Source organism: Tachyglossus aculeatus, chromosome 12 (genome assembly GCF_015852505.1).
Source record: "Tachyglossus aculeatus isolate mTacAcu1 chromosome 12, mTacAcu1.pri, whole genome shotgun sequence".
Classification (NCBI taxonomy): domain Eukaryota; kingdom Metazoa; phylum Chordata; class Mammalia; order Monotremata; family Tachyglossidae; genus Tachyglossus; species Tachyglossus aculeatus.
The window spans coordinates 28,544,319-28,566,451 of record NC_052077.1 but is presented as its reverse complement, the minus strand read 5'-3'; the positions used below and the strand labels follow the sequence as shown (position 1 = coordinate 28,566,451).

General features: G+C 40.8%; 1 protein-coding gene across 3 annotated transcripts in view; it reads left to right on the top strand.

Annotated features, from left to right (window-relative positions):
* The window catches only part of FSTL5 (follistatin like 5), a 580,307-nt gene that overhangs the window by 445,876 nt on the left and 112,298 nt on the right, over nucleotides 1-22,133 (top strand). For all 3 annotated transcript variants that reach the window (XM_038755340.1, XM_038755338.1, XM_038755339.1), the window contains exon 8: nucleotides 5,902-6,022. In XM_038755340.1, the coding sequence (XP_038611268.1) occupies nucleotides 5,902-6,022 (121 nt within the window). The remainder of the gene's footprint in view (nucleotides 1-5,901; nucleotides 6,023-22,133) is intronic.

The window sequence follows — 22,133 nt, the reverse complement described above, 5'->3', positions numbered from 1 at the left end:
CATTTATTGAGCACTTACTGTGTGCAGAGCACTGTACTAAGCGCTGGGAAGTACAAGTTGGCAACATATAGAGATGGTACCTACGCAACAGTGGGCTCACAGTCTAGAATGTTATACAGTCTATATATGTTATACACAAGTACGATTTTATTTGTCTGGTTGTCCTGTAGATTTGGTGATGTGGCTAGTGGTGGGATTTTATCAGGGTGTTGGATAACTGCTGAGACTGATAATCCATCAAGATTATCATGTCTTCCACACTGTGTTCATCTATACATCACTCATCATCATCATCATTGCTCTGTGCTCTGCACATAGTAAGCGCTCAATAAATACGATTGATTGATCGTTGGTCAGGTTGTGGCAAGCCAGGAGACCTCTCTTCCGCAGTTGTTTTTCCAACTATCCATTGCTAATTCCTTTCAAGTACTATCCAAGCAATCAACTCATCAGTAGTATTTACTGAGCACCTATGGTAGGCAGAACACTGAACCGGGACTTTGGGAGAGTACAATAGAATTAATAATCCTTGTATGTGTTACGCACTTACTATGTGCCAAGCACTGAACTAAGCGCTAGGGCACATACAAGAGCGTGGCTCAGTGGAAAGAGCCCGGGCTTGGGAGTCAGAGGTCATGGGTTCAAATCCCAGCCCCGCCACTCGTCAGCTGTGTGACTTTGGGCAAGTCACTTAACTTCTCGGTGCCTCAGTTACCTCATCTGTAAAATGGGGATTAAGACTGTGAGCCCCCGGTGGGACAACCTGATCACCTTGTAACCTCCCCAGCACTTAGAACAGTGCTTTGCACATAGTAAGCACTTAGTAAATGCCCTTATTATCAAGCGCTTAGTACAGTGCTCTGCATACAGTAAGTGCTCAATAAATATGATTGAATGAATAAATCAGCTTGGAATAGAGTCTCAGCCCCACATGAGGCTCACAGTATTTAGTTTCCATTTTACAGATGAAGAAATTGAGGTGCAGAGAAGTCATTACTTGCCCAAGGGCACACACTAGGCTAGTAGTGGAACTGGGATTAGAACACAGATCCTCTAATTCATTCATTCATTCAATCGTATTTACGAATCATATTCATTCAATCGTATTTATTGAGCGCTTGCTCTCACTCCAATGCCATGCTCTTAGTAGACATGATCCCTTCTCTCAAGGATCTAAGCACAACAGGGGCCTTGCGGGGGAGGTGACATTTAGCTGGAGGGTCTTTCCAATAAAACTTTTTAGGTTTTCTCCTTTAGAAATGAATAGATGAGTAGAGATGATAAGAGTCTACCAACTCCTCTGTTTTACTGAACTTTCCCAAACACACAGAACAGTTCTCTACACACAGTAGGCACTCAACAAATACCACTTACTGACTGATCTGCTGGAAAAGAATAATCACATAGGGAGGGATATGGGCTACTATGCCTTTCCCTCTCTTTAGAAGAGGAGAGGGAAGCACAGTAAATGACAGCGATAAATGCTGACGATGATGGTGAAGTTAATGAAGCTTGTAGGTTACATTAGAGGAAGGAAGGGGATTAGGAGGAACCAGAGGAAACTCAAGACATGGTTTTTTGTATGAGCTGAGCTTCATAGGGAAAGGCCATAGGTGTTGCCAGTGGTTCTGCATGCCTAAGGCTTAGTAAAGTGCTCTGCACACAGTAAGCGCTTAATAAATATGATTGAATGAATGAATAAATGAATAAAGATCTTTAGTTTTATTCATTTATTCATTCAATCACATTTATTTAGTACAGTGCTAAGCGCTTGGTACAGTGCTCTGCACACAGTAAGTGCTCAATAAATATGATTGATTGATTTATTGAGCGCTTACTGTGTGCAGAGCACCGTACTAAGTGCTTGGGAAGTACAAGTTGGCAACATATAGAGACAGTCCCTACCTACCCAACAACGGGCTCACAGTCTAGAAGGGGGAGACAGACAACAAAACAAAACATGTGGACAGGTGTCAAGTCATCAGAATAAATAGAAGTAAAGCTAGATGCACATCATTAACAAAATAAATAGAATAGTAAATATGTACAAGTAAAATAAATAGAGTAATAAATCTGTACAAACATATACAGGTGTTGTGGGGAGGGGAAGGAGGTAGGGTGGGGGGATGGGGAGGGGGAGAGGAAAAAGGGGGTTCAATGTGGGAAGGCCTCCTGGAGGAGGTGAGCTCTCAGTAGGGCTTTGAAGGAGGAAGAGAGCTAGCTTGGTGGATGTGAGGAGGGAGGGCATTCCAGGCCAGGGGGAGGACATGGGCCGGGGGTCGACGGCGGGACAGGCGAGAATGAAGCCCAGTGAGGAGGATAGTGGCAGAGGAGTGGAGGGTGTGGGCTGGGCTGGAGAAGGAGAGAATCAATCATACCAATCAATGCAGAAATACAATTGACTGATTGAGAGAAGAGAGGTGAGGTAGGAGGGGGTGAAGTGATGGAGAGCCTTGAAGCCAAGAGTGACCTTTAGTGGAAGTGGTTTACCATTACCTTCTTCCACCCAGTAAAAACATGACTCTCTGCCATTGTCTTGATCAACGTTTTGATCACTTAGTCATCTACCTTTGTCTCTTTCCCATGCTGTTGCTCTCCCACACTGGTGAATCACTTGGTCTGATGCTTTGGCTTAGGCCTTTCACTGACGGGTAGCCCTATATGGCATAGCTCAGCATACACAAACTCTCCTGCCACGATAAGGAGTAGATCCATAAGTCCTCCTTTTTCTCTTCTCCCTTTTCAATTTATCTCCCTTCCATATAATAATGATGGTATTTGTTAAGCACTTACTATGTGCCACGCACTGTTCTAAGTACTGGGTAGGTACAAGGTAATCAAGCTGTCCCACGTGGAGCTCACAGTCTTAATCCCCATTTTATATATGAGGTAGCTGAGGCATAGAGAAGTGAAATGACTTCCCCAAGGTCACACAACAAGTGGCGGAGTCTGGATTAGAACCCAGGTCCTTTGACTCCCAAACCCGTGCTCTTACCATTAGTCTGTGCTGCTTCTCTAACCCCTTCCACTTGGGATCCCATTGAAGGCCTGTTCCCATCCCACTTAAAGTGTTAATAATAATAATGGTATTTGTTAAGCGCTTACTATGTGCAAAGCACTGTTCTAAGCGCTGGGGAGGTTACAAGGTGATCAGGTTGTCCCACGGGGGGCTCACAGTCTTCATCCCTATTTTACAGATGAGGTAACTGAGGCACAGAGAAGTGAAGTGACTTGCCCAAATTCACACAGCTGACAGTTGGCGGAGCCAGGATTTGAACCCATGACCTCTGACTCCAAAGCCCGGGCTCTTTCCACTGAGCCACGCTGCTTCTCTATTTCAGTTTCTATTTCTATGTTCAATTCCTTCGCTCAAGGAAAGCGTTACTGCAGAGATCCTAAAGATGATCTTCCAATTTTTGCTTCAGGTGGTCGACTGGATGCAAATTTTAGGCCCAGGAGATAAAAGAGCTAATTTGGTTTTTCAACATTCCCCAAACCCATTCATGATCCAGATATATATTTCCTAAAAATGTAAAGGGCATTTTCTCATTGTCAGTGTCCTTGAATGCCTGTACAATCAATCACTGCTGAAAATAATTTTTAAGTCACTTGAAGAATAAAACTGATATTCCCAATCAAAACAAAAGGACATCATGTGCCAATCACAAGAATTCTGAATGCTGGCCAATTTCCCACATCCACACACCTGAGCCAACTTGTACTTCCCAAGCGCTTAGTACAGTGCTCTGCACACAGTAAATAAATACGATTGAATGAATGAATATTAAACTAGTAAGGAGAGAATTCCAGGAAAAACAAAGACCCTACACCTCCAGTCCCCTGGAAGTAAAGCCTTGAAAATGTTCGCAGAAGGACTGAAGCTAAGTTCTATTAACTCTAAGGCAATGAAGGCGGAATAATTTCTCAGCTATTTAGTTGATACTACTAAAGCGCACACCTCAAAATAGAAATATGCTCATGTAATATTCCTGGAAACTCAAATCACTGGGTGGGGTTTCGTTCCTTCTCTTTGATGAATTATATTGTCTCTCAACCCTTTAGACTATTTAGCCACCTAGTTCAATCTAGTTGAATGTCAGAGGGCGCAGGGCGGAGATTGAATGTACCTGTTAGACACATTGGGCCTGGCAAGTTTATTTAATGAGGAAGTGATGCAAAATTTTTTCACACTATCATATAAGCTATAAATCATCATCATCATCATCTAGCTTTGAGCTATCATCTGCCTAATATTTATCACATAATGTCTTTGTATCCGTTTTTCTATTTGTCTAACATCCAACATCTACTGAATAGTGACTGTAGACAGAATAATAATAATAGTAATAATGCCGTTTATTAAGCGCTATGTGCAATCACTGTTCTAAGAACTGGGGAGGTTACAAGGTGATCAGGTTGTCCCATGGGGGGCTCACAGTCTTAATCCCCATTTTACAGATGAGGTAACTGAGGCCCAGAGAAGTTAAGTGACTTGCCCAAAGTTACACAGCTGACAGTTGGCGGAGTCGGGATTTGAACCCGTGACCTCTGACTCCAAAGCCCATGCTCTTTCCACTGAGCCACGCTGCTTCCCTGCCTGGAAGACAGGAGACATAGAAGAGACATAGAACTCTTTTAGGCAGTTCAGGGTTATGCGTTACTTCTAGATGCCAAGTGGAATGGCAGAACAGACTGCCAGCTAACAGGAACCCAAGAGCTTTAAATATAAATTACGCGAAAATACAAGTCAGAGGCTTCGGGGTGATGCGGTGGTTATAAAGGGATGAGAAAATCAAGTTCATTCTCTGTGACGAGAAGAGAAAGGAGGAAACTGTGATAAGGAGCAGAAGGAAGTAAGTAAAGGAAGAAAAGTGGATAGGGAAGAATCTCACCCCTGTCTGGAATGCCTTTAATAGTGGCATTCCTTGTGTTTATTGACTTCGGGTGAGGGAAGGAGTACCAAGAAATGTAAAATTATCATGTGCCTTACAGTAGTCGCAAAAGTTTAGAAGCCATAATGGAGCCTCAACATGATCCCTTTTGGTTTAAGGGGTGACGTCAAACGTAACTCCCTCACCTTAAGGTGGGAGAAAAAGTAACAACAAAAACAAAGCTGTACTTCATGAAGGAATTTCAGGAAGTTCACAGTGAAGCCTAGATGATTTTATTCCTAAAGAAATGCAGACAGAAACTGCTTCAAGAGATAATAGAAAAGAATGAAACATTGCATGGGGACTAACATCTTTCAGAACAACAAATTGCAAAGAGAGAAACATCAAAAGGGAGGTAAATATAGACAAAGTAGAGTTCATTTGTTTTCTTATGAAACAATCATTCTGAAGTCATTTCAGTTATGAAATCTTAAACCAATATGGGAACAAATCATCTAGGATTGCAGTTATTCTGCATGCAAATTAACTTTCTCAACATCTAATCAAAGACATATGCAGGGTTGTGGGGAATTAGCCATAAAGTCACATTGTACTGTGCGTAAACACCGAGCTTCCATTTTAACCTAGGTAAAAGAGAAATTTCAATCTAATTTTAAGCTTAGGCAGGAAATGCCATTTCTTTTCTGACTTTGAGATTGTGGTTTTGCTGGAATTTTCCTGTAACTTTAAGATCCTGTTCATTATCGTGTTTTTAAGATAATCAATCAATCAATCGTATTTATTGAGCGCTTACTGTGTGCAGAGCACTGTACTAAGTGCTTGGGAAGTACAAGTTGGCAACATATAGAGACAGTCCCTACCCAACAGTGGGCTCACAGTCTAAAAGGGGGAGACAGAGAACAAAACCAAACATACTAACAAAATAAAATAAATAGAATAGATATGTACAGGTTAAATAAATAGAGTGATAAGATAAGAATAATCACTTTGCTTCTCTTTTCATCCTTAGGATTTTGGGGATGATGGATCCTTGTACATTACCAAGGTCACCACAACTCACATGGGGAATTACACCTGCTATGCCGATGGTTATGATACACTCTATCAGACACACATCTTTCAAGTGAATGGTAAGTAGCAATACCCTTATTGTGTATATGGTTTCCCTAAATTATTCCTTTTTATAGTTCACCAACATGGGTCAATTTCCTTGCTAATTTTCCTACTTACGTAGACAAACTTGAAGGAAAAAAGATAGGTTTTAAGCCAATTGTGAGTCTTGGTATGGTGCTAATCATGGTGACTTAATCATGAATTAGGGAAGTGAATAATAGCGCTTTCATAATCAATCATTAGGGCATCTATTAGTCAATTGCTGTGTGCCAGAGTGCAGAGCACCAGGAGAGGTACATGTGAGAAGCAGCATGGCTCAGTAGAAAGAGCCCGGGCTTGGAGTCAAAGATCATGGATTCAAATCCCGGCTCCGCCACTTGTCAGCTGTGGGCAAGTCACTTAACTTCTCTGAGCCTCAGTTACCTTATCTGGAAAATGAGGATTAAGACTGCGAGACCCACGTGGGACGACCTGATCACCTTGTATCTCCCCAGTGCTTAGAACAGTGCTTTGCACATAGTAAGCGCTTAACAAATGCCATCATTATTATGTGAAATTACCAACTCGTGTAGTTTCAGCAACTTGTGCCCATCTTGTTTCATGAAGGAAATCAGAGGTGAAGGAGAGAATATGTCAATGCTTCTCTTGTAAAACCCTTTTCTTAACAGATGGAAAACCCTTTTGAAGTGGTAACTTGCTATGACTGGATTTAGGCACAAGATGCCTGGATTACTCTTCTATTTCTACTTCTGATTTGCAGTAGAACTTAGATACCTTATAAAAATTGTTTCACTTTTCAAATTATTGCAGTTTTGTAACATGAAATGAATGCCAATATTTTTGACCCACTTTAAAATGGAGAAATGAAAATCAATATAGTCATGTTTATAAAAAAAAGTGAGAAAGAGGGTATCTATACTAGACAGTATAATACACAGTGCCCCATTTGAATTTATGGTGAAGTATGCATCAGAAAATGAGTTTGTAATAATAATAATAATAATGTTGGTATTTGTTAAGCACTTACTATGTGCGACACACTGTTTTAAGCACTGGAGAGGATACAAGGTAGTCAAGGTTGTCCCATGTGTGCCTCACAGTCTTAATCCCTAATTTACAGATGAGGAAACTGAGGCCCAGAGAATTTAAGTGACTTGCCCAAAGTCACACAGCTGACAAGTGGCGGGGGCGGGATTTGAACCCATGACCTCTGACTCCCAAGCCCGGTCTCTTTCCACTGAGCCACGCTGCTTCTCTTTGTACCTTCTAATCCTACACATTTGGATAATCCTTACAGGAAATTGAGTGTTGCTAATGGAGAAGAAAAATGTTGGAACCAGTGATTGAAGTATTCAGCATCCATATACATCAAGCACCTTTAAGGAATCAGAGTAAGGGTGTCTAATGAGAACCAAACCAGTTTGACTAGGGAAACATGTGCAGCGGGAGTCATGAGAATTGAATATGTAATATATTTCCTTTCTATCCTTGAACTCCTCCATAATATGCTTTCTTTACTCCACTTCTGCTGTAGAAAATCAGGCAACCAAGCCAACTTCGGCCACCTTAAAGTCATCCTTGCTTGCCCTAACTCTGTCTCTTTTATCAATCATATTCATTGAGCCCTTACTATGTGCAAAGCACTGTACTACACAACTACATTTCTTCTCAAGTCCCGTGCTCATTGACCCTACCAATTATTCCAGAACTTTAACTTCCTCTTTAAGCCCCAAGTGCCCCTAAATCAGCCTTCTCTCGATCCTAACGGTCTTGCCTACAACCTTGTCGACAGAATTGAAATCATCAAGAGTGAGTTGCGTAGTTTTCCCTCACCGCCCATCGTCATATCCACTCTATCATCCTTCTCAGCTGCCTCTCAAAAGGAGATTCTCTGCCCGCTTTCAGAATCTACCACATCCAACCCTATCTCTTCTCTTCTCGTCTACCTTCAAACATATCCACATCTCACTTATCCTAAAATAAACCTTCTCTGGATCCCACTACACAATCCAGGTATTGCTTCATTTTCCCCTTCCCGTTCCGGTCCACACTCCTCAGTTGGGTCATCTACATCCTCAGTTGGGTCATCTACACCTGCTGCCTCAATTTTTCCCCTTCCAATTCCCCCCTGGGCCCATTACAATCTGACGTTGGTTCTTTTTACTCCACTGAGGCTGCTCCTACCAAGATCACCTCTTCTCCCTGCCTTCAGACTCTACCCTCTTCAGTCCATATTTTATTCTGCTGCCCAGATCCTTTTCTTACAATTTCATTTTGCGCATGTCTCTCCACTCATATATCTTAGATGTTCACTAATCATTTTCTCCATCAAGCACAAATTCCTGATCATTGCCTTTAAGGCCGTCCATCAGCTCTCTCCCTCTCGTTTACTCTGAATGAATTTACTCTCTTCTAACATGTCATACCAGGTCTCTCTATTCATCCCAAGCTCCCAAGCCCGTATTCTTAACACTAGGCCATGCTGATCTCTTACCCATGGCCTCCCCCGTGTGTGGATCTCTCTCTTGCTTCAAACTCAACAGACCAGACATCTCCCCATTTGAAAAGCCTTTCTGAAATTAATTCTCTACCAGGATACTTTCGCCAGTTAATTTCTAACCTTCCCTTCTTATAAATCTTCCCTGTGACTCTCCAGCACCACATAAAGACTTAAGGCCTCACAGATTCCTGTAGCTCTTTAGTGTATGTCTTACATGCCCTATCATCTAAGCACTAGCTTATCACTATATCTCCTTTTCATTGTTCCTCCTTTCTGTAATTTATTTTAGTGTCTTATTTCCCCCCTGTAGTGGTCCATTAGTTGAGGGAAAAGATCATATCTGGTCATTCTGTTCTCTCAAGGCTTTAGTATGGTAATCAATCAATCAGTGGTATTTATTGAGTGGCTATTGTATGTTGAGCACTGGATAAGAGACTTGGAAGACAACAGTTCAGTAGAGTGGGTAGTCACAAGGAAATCCCAGTAGGGGGTATTCAATAAATACTACTGATCGATTCATTTATTTTTACTCCCGTTCAGTCTGGATTGCCCGGGTATCATAATCTCTATAAAGGACAAATGCTCTTAGCATTTATATGGAGAATTGATTCATTTATTTTTACTCCATTTCAGTCTGGATTGCCCGGGCATCATAATCTCTATAAAGGGCAAATGCTCTTAGCATTTATATGGAGAACTGATTCATTTATTTTTACTCCATTTCAGTCTGGATTGCCCAGGTATCATAATCTCTATAAAGGGCAAATGCTCTTAGCATTTATATGGAGAACAGAACAAAGAGATTGAGGTTTCTGGATTTGTAGAGGGGTAGCATTGTATATATATGAAATCAACGTAAAATAGACTATCAACTCTTTGATGGCGGAGATTTTGTAGGTGCTCAATAAATGCGATCGATGGATTGTAGGAGTAATATTCCTGGTGGAAAACAGCATTTGCAAGACAGATCTAACCATTTATGAAGCCCCCAATAGGTTTCCTATTCCGCTAAGACTAAGCAGCAGCCTGGGAGTCAAAGGACTTGAGTTCTAATCCCAGTTTCACCACTTATTTGCAGTGTGAACTTGGGCAAATTACTTACCTTCTCTAGGCTTTAGTTCCCTTATCCACAAAATGAGGATTTAAACCTGTTCTCCCTTCTATTTAGACAGTGAGCCCCATGAGAAACCTGATGGTCTTACATCTACCCCAGTTCTTAGTACAGTGCTTGGTACATAGTGAGCACTTAACAAACCACAATCATTATTATTATTATTATTATTATTATTAGTAGTAGTAGTAGTAGTAGTAGTAGTAGTAGTAGTAGTAGTAGTAATAACAGAAGAAGAAGAAGCAGCATGGCTCTGTGGAAAGAGCTCGGGCATTGGAGTCAGAGGTCATGGGTTCAAATCCCGGCTCCGCCAATTGTCAGCTGTGTGACTTTGGGCAGGTCACTTACGTTTTCTGGGCCTCAGTTACCTCATGGGGATTAAGACGGTGAGCCCCATGCGGGACAACCTTGTATCTCCCCGGCACTTAGAACAGTGCTTTGCACATAGTAAGCGCTTAACAAATACCATCGTTATTATTATTTAGTAGTAGTAATAGTGGTAGTGTAGTAACGGTAATGAGTAATGGTATTTATTTTGTATCCCCTGAGTACAACGCACCGTTCTAAGCACTTGAGTGAGATAATAATGTAATTTAGTTATTCTTCGGGTTTGCCTCAGTATTAGCATTGCATCATTAATTAGTAGAAAATTTAAGGTTGTTGAGCAGGAAGAGTCTTAAAAATATCAAGAGTAGGAGTCATAGGAAATTTTCCTTAGGGATTCCTTGGGATTCCTTCCTTCCTTGGGGAAGCAGTCTGGCTCATTGGAAAGAGCACGGTCTTTGGAGTCAGAGTTCATGGGTTCAAATCCCGGCTCTGCCGATTGTCAGCTGTGTGACTTTGGGCAAGTCACTTAACTTCTCTGGGCCTCAGTTACCTCATCTGTAAAATGGGGATTAAGACTGTGAGGCCCCTGTGAGACAACCTGATCACCTTGCAACCTCCCCAGCGCTTAGTACAGTACTCTGCACACAGTAAGTGCTCAATAAATACAATCGAATGAATGAATGAATGAATTCAGAAGCTATTTAATTATTTCACTGTAGAAGCAGTGCTAAAGTACCTTTTTAGCTCTGATGCTTTTCAAAGAATACAAATGTTCAGAACACTGCGGTAGGTGAGGTATTTGGGGGCCTTGTCAAAAGATGCATTCTGTATAAATCCGAAGAGTGTGATTAAGTAGAATTCATTTCATTCATTTTGTTGCTGTTTTCAGAACAGTCTTGGGGAACTTCAGCTTTTAGGCAAAAGGGCTCTGCATCTTTTCAAGTTATTCAGTGTTTGCTTTCCCCTCGAGGCAGATTTCCTTTACATGTTCACAATAGGGACATACGCATGATACTGCTCCTGATCACTTTTACCGATGCCAAAAAATGAACTAGTCATACTCTTGACAGACACTATTTCATCCACCGGCACCAGAAGGACTCCTTCAGTTAATTGACATGCCTAGATAAGAGTTTCTTGACTAAAGAGAAAATCAGATTTGAAAATATCCCCGAAGGGAGTCCTAGATTATGATGTCAGCATAATCAATTGACAGTGATTTTATCCTTGTGTCTGTAACATTATATGTGATAGAATATCAATCAATCGTATTTATTGAGTACTTACTGTGTGCAGAGCACTGTACTAAGTGCTTGGGAAGTACAAGTTGGCAACATATAGAGACGGTCCCTACCCAACAGTGGGCTCACAGTCTAGAAATGTTTGTGCGTGCCCAAATGTGCGCACAGACACACAAACACACACATCATGTCCTTGGGGATGGAATGGACTGAAGCAGCTGTTGTCATCACTGCCATTATTTTCAGCTGACCAGTATAATAATGATGGCATTTGTTAAGCGCTTACTATGTGTGAGGCACTGTTCTAAATGCTAGGGATGGGAGGGATACAAGGTGATCAGGTTGTCCCACGTGGGGCCCACAGTCTTAATCCCCATTTTATAGATGAGGTCACTGAGGCACAGAGAAGCAGCGTGGCTCAGTAGAAAGAGCACGGGCTTTGGAGTCATAGGTCATGGGTTCAAATCCCGGCTCCACCACTTGTCAGCTGTATGACTTTGGGCAAGTCACTTAACTTCTCTGGGGCTCAGTTACCTCATCTGTCAAATGGGGATTAAGACTGTGAGCCCCCCGTGGGACAACCTGATCATCAACGTTTAACCACCCCAGCACTTAGAACAGTGCTGTGCATATAGTAAGCGCTTAATAAATACCATTATTATTATTATTATTAGAGAAGTTAAGTGACTTGCCCAAAGTCACATAGCTGTCAAGTGGCAAAGCCAGGATTAGAACCCATGACCTCTGGCTCCCAAGCCCAGGCTCTTTTCACTGAGCCACGCTGCTTCTCAAGCTGCTTGACCAGTATAGCCAGAGTCCATAGGACCTAACCTAAATGGAAAATCTACCAACGATTGACTGGAAGAGTCAACTGGAGTTTCATCAGTCTTCCTCCATCACCACGGCAGATGCATACCATCCACAGTTGCTCCTCCCTATGAGCTCAACCTCAAGAATTCGAAAGAATGAGCAACAATGTAATGACAGCCTATCAATCAGTCATATTTATTGAGCATTTACTGAATTTTATTGAGCATTGGACTACGTGTTTCGAGATCATAATATAACAGATTTGGTAAAAACGTTCTCAGCTCACAAAGAAGCTGCAGCCATATTCTCACTTACCTACTCACCTTTTCCTGTCACCACCTCTGTTCCAAGTGATATGCACTGGTGACAACCGAGTGGATAAATGCATAATATAACATAAAAGCTATTAATTTGTAGATCTGCAGGCCCATATGTCTTCCAATATTCTTTCCTTCACCCACCCCTCCACAAACACCTATTCATTTCTCCAGCATTTACATAAAACATAGGTCTGTCTGTGGGAAAAATAGACATTTTAAGATTGTAGACCACAGCTTTTGCCTGTTGAATCATTAGTGGATAAATTAGAAGCCAAATTAAGCACGGATATATACCTGTTGAACAAATGCACTGGTCAAATGATCTGCTAATCCATTTGTGTGAGTAAAATTTAATGTTACCAAACCTGTATATTGGAGGTAGTTATAGAGCATCATAATAACTGGATAATAGAGGCAAAAGAAGGTTAATGCAATAATGAGGATTTTATTTGATTTTAAAGACCCAGCGTGGGCACTTTGAAGACCGTTTAATTAGATTTTAAATACCTTTTGCAATTTGCATGTGCATTTGCTAATCCATATGTTCTAAAAATTAATTTTGTAACTGAATTCTTCCATTTACCTAATCTCCCCTTGTTTCTTAGGATTTGTTGTGTGTTGTATTTTTCCTTTTACTGCTTGGTGGCTTTGTCATGAACTCTTAAGCTTTATACAATGTTGTGTTTGAACTGGCAAATGATTTTTTTAAATAGCTTCTTGATCTAAAGCCCTTATTCAAATAGCCATTCAAACAATTATGCTACAAAAAGCCATTCTGAGAAAAAAAACACGTTGTTTCTTTTTCTGCTTCGTGTTTATAATGCTTGTGCTTATTAAATCTATTTTGCTACAGAGTGAATAAACTCTTGAAAGGGAGAAGGTGTGGATTGTGGAACAAAATGCTAACAGGAGTCTTTTTGTTGTTGTTTTAGGGGAAAATACTGTGTTTGGGTCCCTGGAGCTAAGTATTTATCATTATAAAGAGAATATAGACTCCCATCCATTTGCAGACACTTGATTTTATTTTACCATGACTGTAGTAATTTCTGCCAGCTTTTTGAGGGCAGAGATCATGTCTACCAATAATTTCGTGCTCTCAAGATCCTAGAACAGTACTCTACACACTCTGCAGTACTCTACATGTAATAGAAACTTGGAATATTCCTTAATAAGAAGTTTTAATAGAGAAGCAGTGCGGCCTAATGGATACAGTCTGAAGGACCTGGTTTCTAATTCCATCTCCGCTGTTCACCTACTAAGTGATTTTGGGCAAGTCACTTCTCTGTGCCTCAGTTACCTGATATGTGATATTCATTCATTCATTCAATTGTATTTATTGAGCGCTTACTGTGTGCAGAACACTGTACTAAGCGCTTGGGAAGTACAAGTTGGCAACATATAGAGACGGTCCCTACTCATCAGTGGGCTCACAGTCTAGAAGGGGGAGACAGACAACAAAATAAAACATGCGGACAGGTGTCAAGTGGGGGATTGAGACTGTGGGGGATTAGAAAAGCAGCGTGGCTCAGTGGAAAGAGCACGGGCTTTGGAGTCAGAGGTCATGGGTTATAATAATAATAATAATGATAACATTTATTAAGCGCTTACTATGTGCAAAGCACTGTTCTAAGCACTGGGGAGGTTACAAGGTGATCAGGTTGTCCCACAGGGGGCTCACAGTCTTAATCCCCATTTTACAGATGAGATAACTGAGGCACAGAGAAGTAAAGTGACTTGCCCAAAGTCACACAGTTGACAATAGGCGGAGCCAGAATTTGAACCCATTACCTCTGACTCCAAAACCCAGGCTCTTTCCACTGAGCCACGCTGCTTCTCCTCAGCCAACTGTTAGCTGTGTGACTTTGGGCAAGTCACTTAAACTTCTCTGTGCCTGTTACCTCATCTGTAAAATGGGAATAAAAAATGTGAGCCCCCCTTGGGACAACCTGATCACCTTGTACCCTCCCCAGCGCTTAGAACAGTGCTTTGCACATAGTAAGCGCTTAACAAATGCCATCATCATCATCATGGGGGCAGAGACTGTGACTAACCCGATTATCTTCTACCTACCCTAGCACTTAGTACAAGGCCTGGCACATAGTAAGCACCTAACAAATGCCACAATTATTATTATCGTTAAATCTAGTGTAAAGATTATAGGTTTGGGAATCAGGGAAGCAGTAAGGCATCTGTGTAACAAACAAGGGGCTTGGAGACAGAAGACTTAGTTTCTAATCCAAGCTTTTTCACATATCTACTGTGTAATCATGGGGAAGGTACTTAAATTATCTGTCAGTCCCCAGAGTTTAGAAGGGTGCTTGGCTTAGACTAAATACTTAACCGCTGATTTTCCTAGAGGTTTTCATAGAGACCATTCTCCTCCCTATCTAAATTAGACATCTATGGAAGCCCCTTTATCTCCTTCGGGCCACAAGTTCACTGAGGGGGTAACTCATCCTGCCAGGAGGAGGTTTACTTCCTTAGGAAATAAATTGCCCTGGTGACCCAGTGAAACATAAACCATGTATTGATTTGAACAAGTTGTTTTGGAAATGTCTCTTCAAATGCCGCTTTAAAAACATAGCTTTAATAGTGAATCCATATAACAAACAGTAGTTTAAGTTAAAACCTTTCTGCTCTAGATTGTAAACTCCTTTTTGGGCAGGGAGAGGCCCTATTGACTCTTTTACTCTTCCAAGCACTCAGTATAGTGCTCTGCACACAAAAAGTGCTCAAAAAATATCGACCGACTGGTTATTGAAATGTTTCAAGCTCATAGATGTTCAGATTACAATTACAGGAGTTATGACATTGCAGCATGGCCTAGTGAATGGAGCTCAAGACTGGGAATCAGAAGGTCATGGGTTCTAATTCCGGCTCTGTCACTTGTCTGTGGTGTTACCTTGGGAAAGTCACTTAACTTCTCAGTGCCTCTGTTCCCTCATCTGTAAAATGGGGATTAAGAGTGTGAGCCCTATTTTGCAGGGACTCTGTTCAATTCAATTATCTTGTACCTACCCAGGGCTTAGAACAGTGTCTGACACTTAGTAAGAGCTTAACAAATACAGTTATTATTATTATTATTATTGTTAATAAGGAAGCCTTTCTTGGAGGTTACTTCTAGAAAAATTTCCTTTCAGACCTGCGAAATTCATTGTGAAACTTGGGTTGTTTTAGCAGTCATGTTTTAGCTAAAAATTACTTTTTGCCACTATTATGAAAAGGTTTCCTACTATTTTACACATGGATGCCTAAAGTAAAGGGACTATCTTTGGTATGGTATTTGTTAAGCACTTACTATGTGTGAGACACTGTACTAAGTGCTGCAGTAGATAGAAGCTAATAATCAATCAATCAATCGTATTTATTGAGTGCTTACTGTGTGCAGAGCACTGTACTAAGCTCTAAACTAACTAAACTAAACTAATAAGTTTGGACACAATCCCTGTTCCACACAGGTCTCTCAGTCTTAATCCTTCTAGACTGTGAGTCCGCTGATGGGTAGGGACCGTCTCTATATGTTGCCAACTTGGACTTCCCAAGCGTTTATTACAGTGCTCTGCACACAGTAAGTGCTCAATAAATACGATTGAATGAATCCCCAATTTGCAGAAGAAGTTACTGAGGTATAGAGAAGTTATGTGGCTTGCCGAAGGTCACCCAAAAAATTCATTTAGGTCCTTCTAACTCCCAGGCCTGTGCTCTATCCCCCAGGCCATGTTGTTTTGAAGAATGAATACATTTCATTCCAGCATCTCACCTTCCCTAATCTGAAGAGGAGACTGCAGGGAGGAAGCTCAAAGGAGAGGAATGGCTTCCCCTCTGTGTTACAGCCGCAGTTTTTCTGTGCCTCTTTGAAAGGGGAGAACAATGCAAGTAATTAATTATGGGGAGGGATGGGAAAAATATCAAAAGGGAAATGGAAAAAAAAATGGAGAACATAAAGTACCAAGAGAAAAAAAGTCAAGATAAAAATAGAGCCACGTACAAAACCTTACCAATCTGCAACTACAAGGGCAGTTGAAACCTGGAAATAGGAAATGAAAAGACTTAGATCGGCATGGAGTAGGGAAATGAAAAGAAAAACATAGAAGCAAGATCGGAAAAAAATGAGTAGACAAATTAGAAAAAAATGTGGAGTGTGTCTGTCAACTCAGTCGTATTGTACTCTCCCAGGTTCTTATTACAGTGCTCTCCTCACAGTAAGTTCTCAATAAATAGGGTTGATTGATGGATTGATTTACCACCCTCAACAGAACCCAGAAAACTAGTGGTCCATGATGCTTAGGGATCGGGAGTCGGGAGCGGAAAACTGTTCCTGTCTCCAGGGATTTTCATTCATTCAATCGTTCAATCATACTTATTGAGCGCTTACTGTGTGCAGAACACTGTACTAAGCACTTGGGAAGTACAAGTTGGTAACATGTAGAGATGATCCCTACCCAAAAGTGGGCTCACAGTCTAGAAGGGGGAGACAGACAACAAAACAAAACATATTAACAAAATAGAATAAATAGAACAAATATGTACAAGTAAAATAAATAAATAGAGTAATAAATATGTACAAACATACATATGTACAGGTGCTGTGGGGAGGGGAAGGAGGTAAGGTGGGGGGGATGGGGGGGAGGAGGAACATATAGAGACGGTCCCTACCCAACAGCGGGCTCACAGTCTAGAAGGGGGAGACAGACAACAAAACCAAACATATTAACAAAATAAAATAAATAGAATAAATATGTACAAGTAAAATAAATAAATAAATAGAGTGATAAATACGTACAAACATATATACATATATACAGGGTGCTATGGGGAGGGGAAGGAGGTAAGGTGGGGGGGATGGGGAGGGGGAGGAGGGGGAACATATTCATTCATTCAGTCATATTTATTGAGCGCTTACTATGTGCAGAGCACTGTACTAAGCACTTGGGAAGTCCAAGTTGGCAACATATAGAGCCGGTCCCTACCCAACAGCGGGCTCACAGTCTAGAAGGGGAGGACAGACAACAAAACAAAACATATTAACAAAATAAAATAAATAGAATAGTAAATATGTAATATATGATTGAACGATTTTGTGGGTCAATTAAGGGAATTCAGGCAATGACAACGCAAAGAAGTAAGGAATTAATGTCAGATGGTAACCAACGATAATGACAAGTTGGTTGAGAGAAAAACATCTAAACAAAAATGATGAAGTGAGGAAATGCCACTACTATTAGAGAGAGGAAAAAAATAGAAAGGCAAAAGAGTCAGAATTAAAGGGGAGTGGAGAAGAAAATCGTTACCTAGGCTGTGTGAAGAACTCGTTTTTTCTGCCAAAATTAGATGAAAACAGAAAAAGTTACTGCCATCTATGGAGGAAATGAAAAATTACAATTTATTGAAGCTAAAAGAAATAGAGATTGATGATACACTCTGGTAAGGATATCTCCCCGCAGCAAACAATTATTTCTAATTCTACTAATTATTATTGTTAATTATGTTATGAATTCACTTTAAATAATGAAGGCTGCCCTGAGAAATGAATAGCAATTGTTCTATTATTTTGGCTAAAACTTTCGTGCTAATGTGCTAATAAATGTTAGTTTCTGTTTACTTAGGCTGCCGTATAGGGAAGTGAATTAATGATAAAATTAGTCTCCCTGACACACAAAGCATAAAATTTTAAAAGAGAAATGGGATTTTCTCCTAGGAAGTAGGTGATAAGTATGCAGATAGACATGATTTTAAATAAACAGTCTACTGAAGCTAATTAATCAGTGAGCTTGCAACTCTCCTGCTACCCAGCAGATGTATTTTTCATGGAGAAAAGAGTGGCCTCCGCTCTTCATCTTCTCCTTTACTCTGAGTTATGCTCTGTCTAACGTGGAGAATAAGCTAATGTTCCATATAAATAGCATTTCCGACTCTTTCCCTGACCCTCTCACCCTGATGCAAAGAGAACAGAGCTCAGAGTGCCCTGTAGCTTCCTGGTCTAGTTAACCAACCCCCAAGCAATCAATTAATCCATGATATTAATCAAGTGCATACTCTGTACAGAGCACACTACTAAGAGGTTGGGAAAGTACAATACAATCAATAAACATGAACCCAGCCCTCAAAAAGTCGTGGGCAGGGATTGTTTCTCTTTTCGGCTGATTTGTACTTTCCAAGCACTTAGTACAGTGCTCTGCACAAAGTAAGAGCTCAGTAAATACGATTGAATGAATGAATGAATGAAAAAGTTTACAATCCAGAAATTCCAGTTGTATTTGATGCAAGAAGTAGAGGTATTCATTCATTCACTCATTCATTCAATCGTATTTATTAGGTGCTTACTTTGTGCAGAGCACTGTACTAAGCGCTTGGGAAGTACAAACTGGCAACATTTAGAGATGGTCCCTACCCAACAACACGGCTCAGATATCTGGACAGACAGCAGATGTGCACTGATGATGATGATAACTATGGACCTGTTTCTCTTAATTTAATAAAATGGTGTTTATTGAGTGCCTACTGTGGGGAGAGCACTATACTGTTTGGGAGAGTCCAATAATGATGGCATTTATTAAGCGCTTACTATGTGCAAAGCACTGTTCTAAGCACTGGGGAGGTTACAAGGTGATCAGGTTGTCCCTCAGGGGGCTCACAGTCTTAACCCCCATTTTACAGATGAGGTAACTGGGGCACAGAGAAGTTAAGTGACTTGCCCAAAGTCACACAGCTGACAATTGGCGGAGACGGTAATTGAACCCATGACCTCTGACTCCAAAGCCCAGGCTCTTTCCACTGAGCCACGCTGTTTCTCATACGAATTAGAATATGAATTAGATGATAGACCCTAAGGAGCTTATAGTCATTCATTCAATCATATTTATTGAGTGCTTACTTTGTGCAGAGCACTAAATAAGCTCTTGGGAAGTACAGGTTAGCAACATATAGAGATGGTCCCTACCCAACACGAGCTCACAGTCTAGAAGTGGGGAGACAGACAACAGAACAAAACATATTAACATATTAACAAAATAAATAGAATAGTAAAAAATAGTCCAGAGGAGGACCACAGTATCAGTATTTGAGCAGCTTGATCTCTAGAAATAGCGTGATGTAATAAAGATTGGAATATTGACAGGGCCTCTAGGATTAGTTTATAGCTCTGGTGAGCTCTGGGCAGCAGTGAACCCAAACCAAAGTTTGTCCCCTCTGTGCCCATTCCAGTGTGGAACTGGTATCATCAATCGTATTTATTGAGCGCTTACTATGTGCAGAGCACTGTACTAAGCACTTGGGAAGTACAAATTGGCAACATATAGAGACTGTCCCTACCCAACAGTGGGCTCACAGTCTAAAAGAGTGGGCTCACAGTCTAAAAGGTATCTCGGCCTTAAGACAGAGGTTGATGAAGAAGTCAGGTAACAGGGCTGGACTGCTGCTTCTGTGAAGGGATAGATCATTTTCCCTCCATCCTGCCCGGTCATCTTACTCGGCACCCTACAGCCTCAATGCCTCAGTGACCTTTAAGCCCTTCTGATAACTGTGATCCTAGACATTTGGCCAGTTTGCATAGTGATCAAAGAAACTCTGAGAATAACAACAATTTTTCTAGGAGCTGCTTACAAGACAAAAAAACAAATGAGGAGTCTGTCCTCAAGAAGTTTCCAATGGAAACAAATGAAACAGCCACTAATTGGTGCATCAATTTTTCACTTCTTTCATACTTTTTATTTTTGAAGGGTTAATTGTAAGAGTATTAGATCTGCAAGGAGCCTGAAATCAGCTGCTTCTTTCATTTCCTGATTTTCATCATCTTTGTCTCTGCATTTTTGTTTGTCTTCCCTTACATGCCTGTCGCCAACTATCAATCACTCAGTCAGTGGTATTCAGTAAGTGACCTGTGTGCAGAGCACTATACTAATAATGAATAATGATGGTATTTGTTAAGCGCTTACTATGTGCCAAGCACTGTTCTAAGTGCTGGGGTAGATACAGGGTAATCAGGTTGTCCCACATTCATTCATTCATTCAATCGTATTTATTGAGCGCTTACTGTGTGCAGAGCACTGTACTAAGCCCTTGGGAAGTACAAGTTGGCAACATATAGACACGGTCCCTACCCAACAGTGGGCTCACAGTCTAGAAGATGGGGCTCACAGTTTCAATCCCCATTTTACAGATGAGGTAACCGAGGCACAGAGAAGTTAAGTGACTTGCCCAATGTCACACAGCTGATAAGTGGTGGAGCCGGGAGTAGAACTCACGACCTCTCACTCCCAAGCCCAGGCTCTTTCCACTGAGCCATGCTGCTTCTCTATGCTTCTACTATGTGTTTTGGAAATGTACAATGCACTTGTACTGGTAGACACAAACTTGTCCACAAGGAGCTTACAGTCTACAAGGAAGACCAATCTTAAAATGAATTCCAGATTGGGGAAATGAGCATACATAAGTGCTCAGGAACACTGTTGAAGAAGTCTCAAAGTGCTTAAAAGAAACACAGCATAGATGATGATGAAGGGAAGGCAGATGGGGAAATAAAAGCTTAGTTAGGGAAGGTCTCTTGGAGGACATGTGAGTACCCCACCACCCATTCATTCAATTGTATTGCATAGGGACCATCTCTAAATGTTGCCGATTTGTACTTCCCAAGTGCTTAGTACAGTGCTCTGCGCACAGTAAGTGCTCAATAAATACGATTGAATGAATGAATTAGAGGAGCAAAGTCTGTAGATTGGGTCAAAGTAGGAGATCAGTGATTTAAGGTAGGAGTGAGAGAGAGAGAGAGAGAGAGAGAGTGCCCTAAATCTGATGGTAAGGAGTTTCTGTTTGATGTGGGGGTGAATGGGCAGCCAATAGGGAATTTTGAAGAGTAGGGAGATATGGACTGAACATCTTTTCAGAAAAATGTTCCAGGCAGCAGAGGGAACTATGGACTGGCAAGGGGAGAGACAGAGAACAGGGAGAAGTGGTGTGCTTAGTGAACAGAGTGCAGGGCTGGGAGCTAGAACGACCTGGGTTCTAATCCAGCTTCCTCCACTTCTCTGCTGTGTGACCTTGGACAAGTCACTTAACTTCTCTGTGCCTCAATTACCACATCTGTAAAATGGAGATTAAGATTGTGAGCCCCACATGGGCCATGGAACTGTTTCCAACTTGAATAGCTTACGTTTTCCACAGTGCTTAATATAGTTCCTGGCACATAGCCACATATTATATATATATTTATTATATATTAATAATAAAATATAATCAATATAATTATTAATGATATATAAATACAATACACTAATTATTATAATTATTATATTTATAATACAACGAATATAATATAATTAATAAACATTCATATGTTATTTATATATATTAATATAACTATATATTAACAAATGGCACTAAAAAAGCAACAGTCCGCAAGGAGGCTAATACAGTAGTTATAGTGGGACTTGTTATGTTCTTGGAACAGCATGGTAGCAAAAGAGAGGAATGGGTGGATTATAAAAATGTTATGAAGGTAACCCCTTTGAACTTTTATTCTTAGGTTGTGAGTCCTTGGGGGCCGTGGATAGGTTCAGCATCTCATCTATGTAGTTCTTCCCCTCTGTTTAGAATGGTTCTTTGCCTCAGCCCACACTTAGCCCCACAGAACTTTAAATTAGTTATATTACTGTCTGTCTCCCCCTCTAGATTATTAGCTTATTATGGCACGAAACATGTCCACCAGTTGTGTTTTATTGTACTCTCTGAAGTGTTTAGTGCAACCAGTAAGTACTCAAAAAAAATGTCATTAATTCATTGAGAGTAAGTGCTTAATAAATACTATTACTACTGTAAGGAAAG